Genomic DNA, 14709 nt, shown 5'->3' on the forward strand with positions numbered 1-14709 from the left:
TGATTTAAATAACTAACTAAATAGTATATGTAATCAGTAAAGCGGCTCAGTGGAACTAGAGTGATCATCATCATGTGTTAGTTAAAAAAGATGGATTGAAAGTCCAAACAAAGAGCTCCGTACGTCAAAATTTGTTCAAAACAGTTATTAAAAAACTGGACTCAGTGTAATAAAACCGTATATGAGTTTTGACCCGGCTAAATGTGACAACTAATGCCAAGAAAAAGACACAATACCGTGACTCAGCTACAAATGTGATAACGTATGATCTCCCAAGTCAACCCACATTTCTATTCATGTTCAGGGAGTGGTGCTTCACTTTAGGAATTATAGGGATTTAATATATTTTCAGTATTATATTATTTAGTTGACGTTAGACTTATTTTGCTTAACGAGCAAACAATTGTGACCTTCGGAGAGGAGGTTTGACCAAGTCATCGATTCTTTCGGCAGTGGAGTTATTTTGGGTCCGTATGACTGAAACACATTATTTATTCATGCATCAGAAAACAGAATACTTACACGTTATTTAATCAAATTGGAGAAGAAAAAAAAAATGGAGGTTTGGTATACAGCGACAACATTTACTTCAATCTTTTGCTCAGTTTTTAGTGTTATTTATAGAATAAAACTTTTATACGTACAAACAGCCGAAGACTAATTAGTATAACAAGCGGACAAAAATAAAATGCCTTAGTTTAAATAAAATAAAAATATTCACAGAAATTAATCACATCTTCTTATAACAAAAATAAATAAATATAAATTAAAACGAAATATTAGTTCTTAAACCTTCCTTTTTTACAATAATTACATTGCAATCTTAGGAAAAAAACATTTAACCAAACAGAATAAATAGAAAATAAAAAAATATATAACTACAGTTTAAGTTTGATAGAATCAATTTGAAGAGAAAATGTTGAAGGATAAATTTGTTACTGTCTTACCTTAATTATCAAAAGATGAAGCTTAAGGACCAAAGAGAAAGCTATCAAAACTGATTTTGTAAACCCTAATGTCTAGTTGTTTAATAGCGTAGATGTCGTAAAAAAAAACTTAAAAGCATAACTTTAATTAGGAATAAACTATATAAGAGTAATAAATATTATAAATATATGCCCTTAATTTTTTCCCAAAATTGGATGCCACAAGCGAAGGCTTCTTCTTCTATAACGTCTGCACGGCTCTGCGTATAAAAATCTCATGATCCTTAGCAGTGCAGGCTTAGGTTTTTAGGGCCCTAGGCAAAAAAAAAATTTTTGGGATAAAAGACCAATTTTTAAAAAAATTAATTTTGTTTGGACAAAAGTAATTGATTTGTTTAGAGACTATGGAAAAATGAAATATATATTGAATAATCGTTTTCATTGATCAAAGTATCAAACTCAAATACAAGAATTCAAGGTAATACAAATCAATCTATAAACTCTAACCGTGTTTTAGAATTGAGTCGTGTCTCTTGTGCTTTATGTCTCTTGTTTTGCTCTCTATTTATGTCCTGTATTATGTAGATGTCACTTTCTTTTTATATAGAAATCTCTTTACCTTAATTTTTATGGGATTTGAAATTATGTAACCGTCTCTTCATGAGATAAGGTCGTTCCGAATATTCTTTCCATAAAATTGAGTCAAATATCTTCTTATTAATGTCGTATCATATTAGAATCGGTCCCAAAATCCAGTTACGGCCCGTATTGGTTTGGGTGTTTACCTTTACGGCCCGATTGGCTTGACGTTATGTCGTTACAGCCCATATTTGCTCAACACTTGTTGTTACGGCCCGTATCAATGTAATTTTCTATAGAATGTATAATTTTTCTTATATATTGAATTATCATATTTACAAAAGAATTTATCTATTATAATTTATATGGTTAAAGTTATGCCCAACAAACCTCTGTTATATGTTGAAAAGTTATGGATTTCATTTTGATAATATATAAACATTTGACAGGATTATAAAAATTTATTGTTGTTCTACTATTGGAGTTAGTTGAGATAATTATGGAAGATGAAAAGTGTTTTTGGTTATCCGCTCATCCTTTCCCTCTTTCACTCTTGCCAGAATCCTGCTCAAGTCAAATGTGAAGGCATATTGTTTTGTTCGTTCTTCGAGATCTTTAGTTTCAGAAATATCTTTAAACTATTTTCTTCCAGTTTGGGCTACTAACTTTGGAGTTATTTTCTAATTTAATGTTTGGTTGAAAAAAAAAATCCTTAAAACATATTTTAATGGATTATGTTTGTTTTACAAATTTTGTTTTGGTCTCTTTTATCTTATATTATTTTTTTTGTGCCCCTTATGTTATATTACTTTCTTTTGTGACCTTTTATATTTGTATTTTGTTTTCTGTGTCTTTTTATCTTACAAATTTCTTTTTCTATATAAAAAATAGAAAAAAATTATGTGTCTTCTTAATCTTTAAATTCGGGATGATCGCATTGCTTGTCTCCCTAATTAAGCCGGCACTGATCCTTAGCGCTAGTTAAAATTACATTATACACAAGTAGTCAAGTATATTTTTTTCCTTACAAATCATATTTTTTCTTACCTACTTTGTATAAAACTTATTTTCTGGTTCACTATATTATACATAAGTAGATATTTTCCTAGGTCTAATTTTCTTACCTACCTGTGTAAAAAAGTTTATTGAACTCGACAGGTTAAGTTTGCTTTTTGTATGCGTTTCTACTTTCTATCATACAAATAGTACTTAAACCCGAACCTGTCTCATCATTCCACACCCAAAGCATATAAATCGAAATATTATCCATCAGTAAAAACTTTTGTCTTCTTTTTAGCATCCAACCCCACCCAAGTCCCATTCATCCACCACGACGAATTCAGAGGCCAAGCAAAAGCAAAGATTCCAACATCTAAAGACCATTATCTGACTCTAATAAGAGTTAAGACGTTAATTTTGAATCTTTAACTTATTATCATTCATTAGTGATATTTTTACGTACGTCGTTAATTTTGAATCTTTTAACCTATCATTCATTAGTTATCTTTTTATGTACGTTAAGCACTCTAATCAGATGCTTACATCGAAGAAGATCAAATCAAACCTATAGAAGAAAGTTACAAAACTAGGCATAAAAGAACCAAAAAGTCCCACTGATTTTTATTATTAAACTATTACTAATTAAACTCGTTTCCATTAAACGAGAACCCCAAAACTTTTCTTTTGGTCAAAACTCACTTTTTGTCTGAATTCGTTTTGGACAAGAAATACAAAGAGACCTTTCTTCTTCTTCCTTTAGTTGCCTCTAGTATCTCATCATCAACATCCATCTTCTCTCTTCTCAATTTCATTATCTCTCTCTCTCTCTTCTTCACTGTATGCTTTTCACATCTTTCTCTTTCTTAATTGTTCAGCTTTAATGGGTTTCATCTGAGAGATAACAAAAAAAAAAAACAGCTCAAGAAGCCAACTCATTTTGTCAGAAAAGGACAAAAACGATCTACTTCATTCGTTTGATCCATCTCTCTCTACTTCAATGGGTTCTTGCCTCAGTTCTCGTGTACTTAGTGCGTTCCCTGCTACTTCGAACTTTTTATTTCATCTCCAATTTTTGTGTGTGTTTTTCCCCGGGAAATTTTTGAGATTTTTACATGTGTATATCTTCAAATTTGTGATCTTTTTGGTTAATTGATAATGGGTTTATAGAAAAGGAATGAACTTTGCAAAGAATCTTATCGTGATCTGACTCTCAAAAAAAGTTTTTCCCTTTTTTGGTACTCTTGATTTTGACTTTGGTCAACGCTTTTTTTGTTGTGCAGATAAGAGTAGTAGTGGTCTCGATGATCTTCGTCTCTCGAGCTATAAGTCATCATCATCATCATATACTGGAGCTCATAAGACAGAAGGAGAGATACTTAGCTCAACGAGTGTTAAAAGCTTCACCTTTAATGAACTTAAACTCGCAACCAGAAACTTCAGAGCTGACTCTGTTGTTGGAGAAGGTGGTTTTGGTTGTGTCTTTAGAGGCTGGCTTGATGAGACTACTCTCACCCCGACCAAATCTAGCTCCGGTCTTGTTATTGCTGTTAAGCGCCTTAACCCTGATGGTTTTCAAGGTCACCGAGAATGGCTGGTACAAACCCCACTTGTTTCTTCTTATGTCTTTTTTTTTAACCAATGTTTTTGATTTTATGGCTCTGACTCTTCTGATCTGTTATGTTTTGTTGTTGTTGTTGTTGTTGTTGTTGTTGTTGTTGTTGTTGTTGTTGTTATTCAGACAGAGATCAACTACTTGGGGCAGTTGAGTCATCCCAATTTAGTTAAATTGATTGGTTATTGCGTGGAAGATGAACAACGGCTTCTTGTGTACGAGTTTATGCACAAGGGTAGTCTTGAGAATCATCTCTTCTCAAGTGAGTCTTTTGATCTATTAATGTCCATGTTTTGTGTAACTTGAGAGAGGTTGTTTTGTTAGTTCTTATGTTTGAATGATTATGAAGCAGGAAGCCGGGATTTTAAGCCGCTCTCTTGGATTCTACGGATTAAGGTTGCACTTGATGCAGCTAAAGGACTCGCATTTCTTCATAGCGACCCCGTCAAAGTCATATACAGAGACATCAAGGCATCTAACATCTTACTCGACTCGGTATTATGCTCTTCTCTTTTAAAAAAACCTTCAAGTCTACTTATTGTTTTTAATCAACGACTTAAAGATACTGACTTTGTTATTTAAACAACAGGACTTCAATGCAAAGCTGTCAGACTTTGGATTAGCGAGGGACGGTCCAATGGGGGAAACTAGCTATGTTAGTACCAGAGTCATGGGTACATTTGGCTACGCCGCGCCAGAGTATGTCTCAACAGGTAAAGTTCTAAGATATGATACAATCAATGGTTGCCTTAACTATAGCATGAGTATAATAAATGCGAGTTTGAATAGTAATAACTATAACATTTTGGCTGTTAGAGTTGCATTCTAGTTTCGTTTTTCTCATCTCTCTATCTTTTTGTTTTCAGGTCACTTGAATGCTAGAAGCGACGTATACAGTTTCGGGGTTGTTCTTCTGGAACTACTCTGTGGAAGACAAGCACTGGACCATAACCGCCCAGCCAAGGAGCAAAACCTTGTGGATTGGGCTAGACCATACCTCACAAGCAGACGAAAGGTTCTACTGATTGTGGACACTCGGCTTAACTCACAGTACAAACCCGAAGGAGCCGTGAGGTTGGCAAGCATTGCTGTGCAGTGCCTCTCATTCGAACCCAAATCACGTCCTACCATGGACCAAGTTGTCCGAGCCTTGGTACAGCTGCAAGACAGCGTGGTTAAACCGGCTAACGTTGACCCGGTTAAGGATATCAAGAAAGTTGTGGGATTGAAAATTGAAGACAAGTACCAGAAAAACGGTTTAAACAAAAAAAGTGATGGTTTGTAGTAGGTAGACAAAGATGTGGTTACTGGTCATAGGTCTCTCTCATGTCTCCTTGTGTGTTGTTGTTGTAATATTGTCGTGTGATTTTGTAACACTGGTTATAGTCTTGCTCCTGTTTACTTGGAGATAATCTTTCTTTTTTTCTTATAGATCAAATATTTTGGTTATATATACCAAAATGTGGTAGTGAACAAATTCCACTCTGTCTTCTAACATTTTTAGTTTACCATATATGTAACTAATTTCTGTCAAATTGATCTCTTTTGTGGTAAGTATTTTTAGTCATTGTGTAGTTAGTTAATTAATGTATAAAGCAGCTTTGTTGCAGTCTTCAAGGTTAGTCAGCCACCCATCAATCGGTCTTTCTAAACTCTTGCAAACCAAAAGTAGGTGATATGTGTCTGGTTTCCTATATAGGTTGAAGTTGGAGAGATAAAAGAGAGAGAGTCACTGATGCTTTAAACGCTACAAGAGCAGCCGTCGAAGAAGGCATCATACCGGGTAAGTATATATTATATCGTTTGCTCTCTCTGTTTCCTCTGATTATTTCATCATGTTGCTTTCAAAGTGGGTAAATTTCGAATAGGTGGGTGGTATATAGATGCTACAAAGGCTTTAGACGACCTTCAAACTCAAAACGAAGATCAAAGAAGAGGTGTTCAGATTGTTCAGAATGCTCTCAAGGTTTTAATCTCTAACTTCTTCATCATGGAAGTTCTATTCTTCAATGTCCGAAACTGTAGACACACACAAAAACATTCAAATCTTTCTTTTGTTTTCTACTTTTCTACCAAGTTAATAACTTTTTTTTCATTTTTAATTTGTGGGTCTGAAGTCTGAATTGATTCTCTATAATATATTATTTGCAGAATTATAATGAATTTTGTGGACTTCAAAAAAAAAAAAAAAAAAAAAAATTCTCGTCGTGTGGTACGAATGTTGCCTTTTGAGCTTAAATAAAGTTCTTACAAAATTATTACCCAAAACAAATTGGCAGCTTTGTGGAGAGAGTCACAGACTCAAAGTGATATCGCAATGTTATATATGGATCTAAGCAAACTTATTATTACATCTTTCCGACGATGGGAACATCAAAAACCTAACTAAACTGACAAAGTTAAGGTTTCAGCAACTTTTGTTCTTCAAATGCGTCCGAAATTTCGGTTCAGGTTTCAGAAAACGAGAAGAAAAAAACCCAGAAGAACAGATCGATCGATCTGACAAAATTTTTGGGGGAAAAAAAAATTTGGACCATTTCTCGATTTGTGCGTGTCATCCTTGCGCAGGGGCCATGCTAATCTTCTCTGTATCGTTCCAATTTTATCGGATGTCCACGAAGGGACAATCACTTACTCGACTCTATCCTTATTTATACACAGCTCTCTCTCTTCAGCGACGCGATGTGGGACAAATTGCTACTGTGTTTAGTCTAAATGGGCCTGTCTACCTCTCTTCATGGGCTTTTTACATTATTATTTCACTTTTTTTTTTTGGTAGAAATTATTATTATTTCACATTCGTTCGAGCTAGCTATTGTCATGGAAATATCAAATATTTATTTATTCAATCAAATTCCTGAAGATTGCAATGCCTGCCTATTCAGTCTATAATCAAACGACAGAATTTAAGAAATTGAGATACAAACAAAAGATTCATGAAAAAATCTATTTAAATCGATAAATGATGTGAATCTGTTAAACCCTAGAAAAGTGATTGTTCAATCAAAGAAAAAAAAAGCACTGAAGTTATTTCCTGAAGAGCAATATTGTTGTTGTTGATTTGGTTCTTGAACAACGTGGTGGTTCAGAGGGTACTGATTACTGACTTTGAAACAAGTTAATACAAGCATTGCTGTGAAGTGCCTCTCATTCGAACCCAAATCACGTCCTACCATGGACCAAGTTGTCCGAGCCTTGGTACAGCTGCAAGACAGCGTGGTTAAACCGGCTAACGTTGACCCGGTTAAGGATACCAAGAAAGTTGTGGGATTGAAAATTGAAGACAAGTACCAGAAAGACGGTTTAAACAAAAAAAGTGATGGTTTGTAGTAGGTAGAGGAAGATGTGGGTTACTGGTCATACATAGGTCTCTCATGTCTCCTTGTATGTTGTTGTTGTAATATTGTCGTGTGATTTTGTAACACTGGTTATAGTTTTGCTCCTGTTTACTTGGAGATAATTTTTTTTTTTCTTCTTATAGATCAAATATTTTGTTTTTTAACATTTTTAATTTTTTAGTTTACCATATATGTAACTAAACAGAGATTGGTCAGAACTTTTTTAGTTTTTATACAAAACTATCCCATTCCCATATGTAAAAATGGAAAATAGCAATAAGGCCAAAGCCCAATTAAAAGATGGGCCTAGCTCTTTGAACATCCAATAGAAGAAGAAAACAAGAGAAGTCATCATCTTCTTCTCTAAAGAAAAAAGCGTAGGGTTGTTCATTCACTTCATCAGATCTGTCTTTTTGAACAATTTGTGTCTTGTCTTGAGCTACTCTCTCGAAGTTACCAATTGTGCTCCGTCGAAGGTAAACTTCCTGATCATTCTCTCTTAATCCTCCGATTGTAAACTCTTTTGAGGATCTCTGTTGTTGAATACGTTTCTTCTCTCTGTGTTAGGTTTCTTTTTTTATTTTCTTGGAAAACATGAGGAGATACAGCCCGCCTTATTACAGTCCTCCGAGGAGAGGATATGGTGGTAGAGGTAGAAGTCCACCTCCTCCTCCTCGACGTGGATATGGTGGTGGACGTAAAGGCTCTAGCCATGGTAGTCTCTTGGTTCGTAACATTCCTCTTGATTGCAGGTAAAATTTCTCTTTTCTCTCTCTCTTGCTTAAATTAAAAAGACTCTAATTGGTTTTTACTGATTTTGTTGTGTTTTTTTTGGTTTTGCAGACCAGAAGAGCTTCGTGCGCCCTTTGAGAGGTTTGGACCTGTGAGAGATGTCTATATCCCGAGAGACTATTACTCAGGGTGAGTGAGCTTCCTCTTTCTTTCCTTCTTGATGTCTTTTGAGCTGTTGTTTAATCTTGATACATAGACTAGTTGTGTGATGATTTGCATATATGATTCTTGTTTTTATGTAGAATGTGTGTTGTGTAATGATTGAATTCATCTTCACTTCCTTTAGTTTACATTGCATGATGCTTCGTATTCAGTGCTGAACCTTTGATTATGATAGAAAAAGGGTGTTTGTTAGTCGTCAAGGTTTGCACAAATTGAGATGACACCTTCTCCTTCTTTTTTTGTTTACTCTGCACATTCTGTTAGAGCTTAGTTCTCGAGGTGAGAAGAGACCTTTGTCGATGAGTACTTAAAATTTCAGAGCTTTCTATTTCGACTTGCTTTTTCCATAGTACATTAAACGTTGAATGATTTCCCAGGGGGTATGTTGGCTTGAAGTTAAAACAAGACCAAGCCCCACATTTGATGAAGCCCCTCGTGAAAAAAAAAAAAATTGCTTAACTTAGTGGATTAAAAGGATATTAAGAGTCATTTCAAATCAAGATTGTTTTGTTTGGATTTTGGAAGCAAGTAAATAAGTGAAGATGTTTTGTTTGGAAGCAAGTTATAAGTGAAGAGTGTTCCTTATGAAGCTTTACAATAAAATTACTCAAACTTTAGAAGTTTGTTGAGGAAGGCGATCTGAAGAGAACGTACCTTTTGGGATCAAGTGCTTCTTATTTTTTACAAGATCTCTTGCCTCTTTTCGAGTTGATGTGCTTAAACTGTTAAGAAAAGGTCAGCTACTAGCCATATTTGCGTAAGTAGAAGTCTGCTTTTCTCAGAAGCTGATGTTTACTTAAACGTTCTCAGAAGCTGACATATACGATATCTGAGAAAGGTATACAGTTTAGTGGTTGAGTGTAGGCTGATTTTGCTGGTAATTTAAGATTTTCCTAGTGTTATGTGCATTTGCTATCAACTATCAAACTCTTGGAATGATAAGCTTATGAATTATGCAGGGAACCGCGGGGGTTTGCTTTTGTGGAGTTTGTTGATGCATATGATGCTGGGGAGGCTCAAAGAAGCATGAACAGGAGGATATTTGCTGGGAGAGAGATCACTGTGGTTGTTGCTTCAGAGTCTAGGAAAAGGCCTGAGGAGATGCGTGTGAAGACTAGGACTCGGAGTAGGTAAGTTTTGATATTCTGATTGCTAAAGCAAATAAGTTATCAATCATATCGCTCTTCCTCATCAACATTCTGTAAGTTCTCTATCATTTTTCCAAAGAAGTTGAGAATAATTATTAAAAAATTGTCTTCTGTTTTTCAGGGAACCTTCAGGCTCCAGAGGTCGTTCTCATGGTTAGTGATTTTCTCTCTTGAGTATGCACTTATTAGGTTCTTTAACTGCAAAATTTCAACATACATGAGCACAACTAGATTGTGACACACTTGTTTTATATACATAGCTTGAGTATGTCTATGATTGTGTGTTTTCAGGACGGTCTCGATCACGTTCGATCTCTCGTTCACGCTCTCCACGTCGTCCATCAGACTCTAGAAGCAGATACAGATCAAGGTAACCTGCTATGTCACCCATACATTTACATCATTATCAAGTCAATGAGATGTATGTGTAATTTACATAATGGTTTTACAGGTCTTACTCTCCTGCACCAAGACGAAGAGGAGCAGATTATTCACCATCTCCAAGGAGAAGGCAAGAGGAACGTCCACGATCACCACCAAGAGGTCCTCCTCGTGGAGAAGAAGATGTAAAATACAGTCGCAGGTCCTATTCCCCTGGCTATGAAGGTGATGCTGCTCCAGAAAGGGACAGAAATGGAGATAATGAGATTAGAGAGTAAGTGAGACATTGTGTTTGATTTTCTTTTTGCCCCTGAGGATTGTGTTTGATGTTTCGTATCTGGACATTGATTGGTTTTATAGGAAACCGGGCTATGAACCAGAGGAACGGCGTCGTGGTGGAAGAGCGGTTTCAAGGTCGCCATCGGGATCCAGGTCCAGGTCTGTGGAGGCATCTCCAAGATGAGACTTATGTCCCTCTCTCTCTCACTATCGCAAAGACCAAGGCTTTGTGCAACGTTTTATGGGTTGTTTTGTTTCTCTCTAATAGTGGTCTCTGTGTTTTCAAAAACTACTCTGGCTTTAAAGACAGTGGTGTCTTGTGATGTGATGTTACTTGAATCTCTCTGTCCTCGGTTTATGGGTTTTTTTTTTTGAAGTTTTGTATGAAGATTGGTTTAAGCTTCTAATGTGTGAAACGTTTGGGAAACCAGAATGTGCGAGCAACCAAAGTCTTCTTCTCTCGTATGGTCAAGAGTTGAGAACTGCAATTTTTCTTTGTTTCGTAGCAGCCTTTGAAAATCTTATAACACATTCTGTGTCTAAGAATTTCTGAGAAAAGATAATAAAAAGGATTCCATCTAGAGAAGTCAATATTATGATGATGTTTTCTTGGGTCTATTTTGGACAACAGGTCCAAGTCCAACCAATACTTTCTGATTGGTTGGTTCGTTTACACTTTACAAGATCCAAGCAGCCAATCTGGTCTTTCCTTAAACAAAACCAACTACGGGTGTAGGATGGTAATTTGCATTAATTGACCAGACGAAAAATACTTATTAGGTCTTCTCTTGTGTACATATGAAAGTTTGGTTTGGCTTGGTCCGGTCTTGGTGGAACCAACCACGAACGCGGACGCGGGTTATATGTTTTGAAAAAATAATAAATAAGAATAGAATTATTAATCATGTGAACGAGAAGGTCTGCTTGTGTTCTTTGCTTCTTGTATTTAAAGGACTTCTTCTGACATATCCACTTCATCGTTTCTCTTTCTTCTTCTTCTTTCTTCTTTATTTAGAAAACACAAACCCAAAAAAAAAACTTTGAAAAGACTCTTCTTGAGAGATGGCTGTGGGAATCCTTGAGGTTAATCTCATCAGTGGCAAAAATCTCAAGCGATCTGATTTTCTTGGTAAATTAATAACATCTCTTCTCTCAGATTTGGTTGTCCTTTCTTAAAATTTACTTTGTGTTTGTGTTTTTGATTATTAGGTAAGATAGATCCATATGTTGAGATCCAATACAAAGGGCAAACCCGCAAAAGTAGCGTTGCTAAAGGTAATTAACTTTCTAATCATATTTTCCTTCTCTCCAAATATTTCCAAATCTCTCTATAATCAGCTTAATTAGGCTTTCTATAGTTTGACTTTTCTTTTTTTTTTTGGTTTTATGCGAGAGAGACTATTTCTCCATTTTCATGTTCTATCTTACTCCAACTTAAGAAATAAAAACGCCCACATGCTTGTGATAGTTTGATGGTTGTTGAATAAAATAATAAGTGCAACTTGAGATCCATAGGGTATTTCAATTTCAACTATCCTCATAGCCATTTACATGTTTAGCTTAGCTAAAACACTATTTTTTTTCACATAGCTATTCCTAGTAAAATTAGTTTAGTATTCTTCGGAAATATAACTTTCTTGAACACATGATATAATGGTGATGAATGGTACACTATTTGTTTGCATTTTGAAAACATGTTTTTATTACTCGTAACGTTCATCAAGTTTTTGTGTTATGATGAAGCAAATATTTTAGTTCACTATATGCATGTGTAAAAAGTTTTTTTTTTTTTTTTTTTAGTTTTGCGAAATGTGGTAAAAGTATATATAACTTGCAAACTAAATAAAATAATCTACAAAAAAAAAACTAATTAAAATATTAGTGTTGTTCGGTATAATTTGTTCATCCCAACTCTTAAATGTTTTCATCAACTTTATTATTTCACTGTTTTATATTGGAGACATTTTGTGGTAGCTTATAAGTTTCTTTTCTTGTATGGTTTAAATCTTGAAAAATGATGTGTATGGATTGGATGGAGTTCTCTTGTCAAAGTAGTCTTCTCATTTAGTGTGAAATTGTCTGGCCAACATCATACTTCTTATTTAACTAATCCATCAATACACCAAACTTCTTATTTAACTAATTAATTATTATAACTATTATAGGACTCACAACAAGTGCTTGTTTACTATAAGAAAAAATAATATTTTAGTTTTCCTATTAGAAAAAAAGCATAGTGAAATGTAAAATTATATGATCTTGGTGATATTCTAGTTAAGAAAATAGTATACTAGACAGAAAATAACTGACTGGAAATATTTGTGTTTATTAAAATGAAGAAGATGGAGGTAGAAACCCAACATGGAATGATAAACTAAGATGGAGGGCAGAGTTTCCTGGCTCTGGTGCCGATTACAAACTCATCGTCAAAGTCATGGACCATGATACTTTCTCTGCCGACGACTACATCGGCGAAGCCACGTACGTATATCATATTATATGACATAGCTTAAAACTATAAGAGATACGTAAAAATGATTTGGATGAATCTTGATTATTGAATGAATGAATAAATAGGGTACATGTGAAAGAGCTATTGGAAATGGGAGTTGAGAAAGGAACGGCAGAGCTAAGGCCGACCAAGTACAACGTTGTCGACTCCGATCTCTCCTTTGTTGGCGAGCTTCTCATTGGAGTTTCTTACTCTCTTTTGGTTGGTTCACTTCTCTTTCTTTTAAGTTTTCTTTTACATTTTTCTAACTAAATCTTGTTCAACTCTTATTGAAACTATTTGCATTTTTATTGGGAAATTTCAGCAAGACAGGGCAATGGATGGAGAAGTATTTGGAGGATGGAAGCACAGCCAGTTTGATTAGTTTCGTTCCTTACTGTTTTGCTGATTCTATGTTACTGTTTTATCTTTAGTGTCAACATCATTAAGCTATTCATAAGTTTGAAAAAAATATTATTTAATCTTCATAATGTATCATGATTTGTTGGTTGTAGAGAATCTTTAACTTAGTAAGAGCATGTTTATGAAATCTCATTGTATTTATAATAAAATTATACAGAAATGTATAAGCAAAAAAAAAATGTTACAAAACAGGGTTTAGTAGGATACACATGTTTACGTATTTTTGAACCATATAAATAAAAAAAATTCTCTATTTCGCTGATCAACTGGTTAAAGAAGACGGCTCAACCATGAAATTAGCTATCCTGTTCAACAGGTTCAGACCAAAAACCGTTTCTTCGCAATTGATCTTGACTGTCAAATTCAGAACTTCGGTGCATTTGCCTTGGACTGTGATGGTAATCAAAAGAGGGATCTCACTGCTCAAGATTTTGCTGCCGAATCTTAATCGCAGGCCAGTTGCATCTTCGAGTGTATTTGCAACTGGTAAATCCACAGACACAAGGTGTAGATTTGAGTTGCTAAGCACCTTTAGTGTTATACATTCGCAAATGCTGAGAAACTTGTCTTTCCCATTCTCCATCCTTGAATCTTTAACATGATCGTCAAATGTGCACCTACCAAAATTGAAAGGAACGGAATCAATATGCAACATGAAAATGATCTTTCTGAAATGCAGAAGGTGAAAGTCGAAGTTTCTTATATATCAACCTCAAGTTTAAGTAGAGAGAGCAGCTAACCTTCGACTATACTCAAACATTCCAGGTAATCGAGATTCTGTGGCTAAGAATTCCTCGATGCTCATTGAGAATGGTTTCACAAGGTATCCAAGATCAGGTCGTAACTTGACAGGAACCTTCTTTCCATTGTAATGCAAGGTTAACCTCATGGGAAGCAAGTGGTGATGAAACCGAACCTGGATAAGCCTCTTTGCACTCTGGCGTGGTTCAAGGCAACTGATTTCCTCAAGTGGAATTAGTGTTGGCACATTGTTGTAAGATGCACTGCAGGGTTTACGAATAGGTAAATGAGATAATTAAGAGAAATTAAAGATAATGGATTTCTACCAAAACTAATTCCTTGCAGGATTAAGGATGAGAACTTGTGTGATAGATATCATTAAGGTAGGCACATTTTATGTAAGGCTATAAGTGATATATGGATTAGGCAAAAAGCATGCTAATTAAATCAATTCGTATAGAGGAATCAAACTCACTTTGCTTTACCAACCAAAGTCTGTTCAGAAGAGTCTGCTACCTTCATTGATTCTTCATCTTCCAAATTCACGTCCAGGATAGGTTCCCCAGAACTGTTCTCAAACAGAACTTCTACGCAAACATGTAATGGGGATACAGTAGAGACTTCAGATAAAAAGGCATAGTCTACCTTCAAGCCACTGCCATTTCCAGGGTCTAAGAGACTATAGCTTTTCGGCTTCACTCGGCTTCCTATATCACCAATGGATATCTTCGCATAAGAGCTCTGATTACTATTTACTGCAGATGGAGTTTGATTTGATGTACTAGGCTGATCATCTAACCACAAATCCAGGGCCCTTTTGGACCTTAGTTCTTCCTGG

The 14709-nt window shown here is 35.2% G+C and overlaps 4 protein-coding genes across 6 annotated transcripts in view; 3 read left to right on the plus strand and 1 right to left on the minus strand.

The window, feature by feature from the left end:
• On the plus strand, nucleotides 3193-5670 carry LOC104712177 (probable receptor-like protein kinase At3g55450). Of its 2 annotated transcripts, none has more exons than XM_010429015.1 (6): nucleotides 3193-3532; nucleotides 3785-4098; nucleotides 4243-4378; nucleotides 4469-4611; nucleotides 4706-4829; nucleotides 4983-5670. In XM_010429015.1, exons 1-6 carry the CDS (start codon nucleotides 3502-3504, stop codon nucleotides 5399-5401), a joined length of 1167 nt encoding a protein of 388 aa, XP_010427317.1. In that variant the 5' UTR covers nucleotides 3193-3501; the 3' UTR covers nucleotides 5402-5670. The 2 variants fall into 2 exon arrangements, with proteins under 2 accessions (XP_010427317.1, XP_010427316.1); XM_010429014.2 differs by having other exon boundaries at nucleotides 3502-3532; nucleotides 4466-4611.
• Nucleotides 7829-10649, plus strand: LOC104712179 (serine/arginine-rich SC35-like splicing factor SCL30). Its single transcript, XM_010429016.2, has 8 exons — nucleotides 7829-7930; nucleotides 8022-8206; nucleotides 8298-8375; nucleotides 9368-9538; nucleotides 9678-9709; nucleotides 9848-9926; nucleotides 10008-10211; nucleotides 10298-10649. Exons 2-8 carry the CDS (start codon nucleotides 8049-8051, stop codon nucleotides 10398-10400), a joined length of 825 nt encoding a protein of 274 aa, XP_010427318.1. The 5' UTR covers nucleotides 7829-7930; nucleotides 8022-8048; the 3' UTR covers nucleotides 10401-10649.
• On the plus strand, nucleotides 11143-13257 carry LOC104712181 (16 kDa phloem protein 2-like). Of its 2 annotated transcripts, none has more exons than XM_010429019.2 (5): nucleotides 11143-11345; nucleotides 11426-11491; nucleotides 12559-12697; nucleotides 12794-12929; nucleotides 13033-13257. In XM_010429019.2, the coding sequence occupies exons 1-5, from the start codon at nucleotides 11279-11281 to the stop codon at nucleotides 13090-13092; spliced, it is 468 nt and encodes a 155-aa protein (XP_010427321.1). In that variant the 5' UTR covers nucleotides 11143-11278; the 3' UTR covers nucleotides 13093-13257. The 2 variants fall into 2 exon arrangements, with proteins under 2 accessions (XP_010427321.1, XP_010427320.1); XM_010429018.2 differs by having other exon boundaries at nucleotides 11148-11345; nucleotides 12556-12697.
• The window catches only part of LOC104712180 (AP3-complex subunit beta-A), a 6989-nt gene continuing 5311 nt past the window's right edge, over nucleotides 13032-14709 (minus strand). The window contains exons 10-12 of the mRNA XM_010429017.2: nucleotides 14347-14694; nucleotides 13871-14134; nucleotides 13032-13747 (exon numbers count right to left, since the gene is read on the minus strand). Coding sequence (XP_010427319.1) covers nucleotides 13393-13747; nucleotides 13871-14134; nucleotides 14347-14694 — 967 coding nt within the window. The 3' untranslated portion in view covers nucleotides 13032-13392. The remainder of the gene's footprint in view (nucleotides 13748-13870; nucleotides 14135-14346; nucleotides 14695-14709) is intronic.

This window comes from Camelina sativa, chromosome 9 (assembly GCF_000633955.1).
Source record: "Camelina sativa cultivar DH55 chromosome 9, Cs, whole genome shotgun sequence".
NCBI classification, from domain to species: domain Eukaryota; kingdom Viridiplantae; phylum Streptophyta; class Magnoliopsida; order Brassicales; family Brassicaceae; genus Camelina; species Camelina sativa.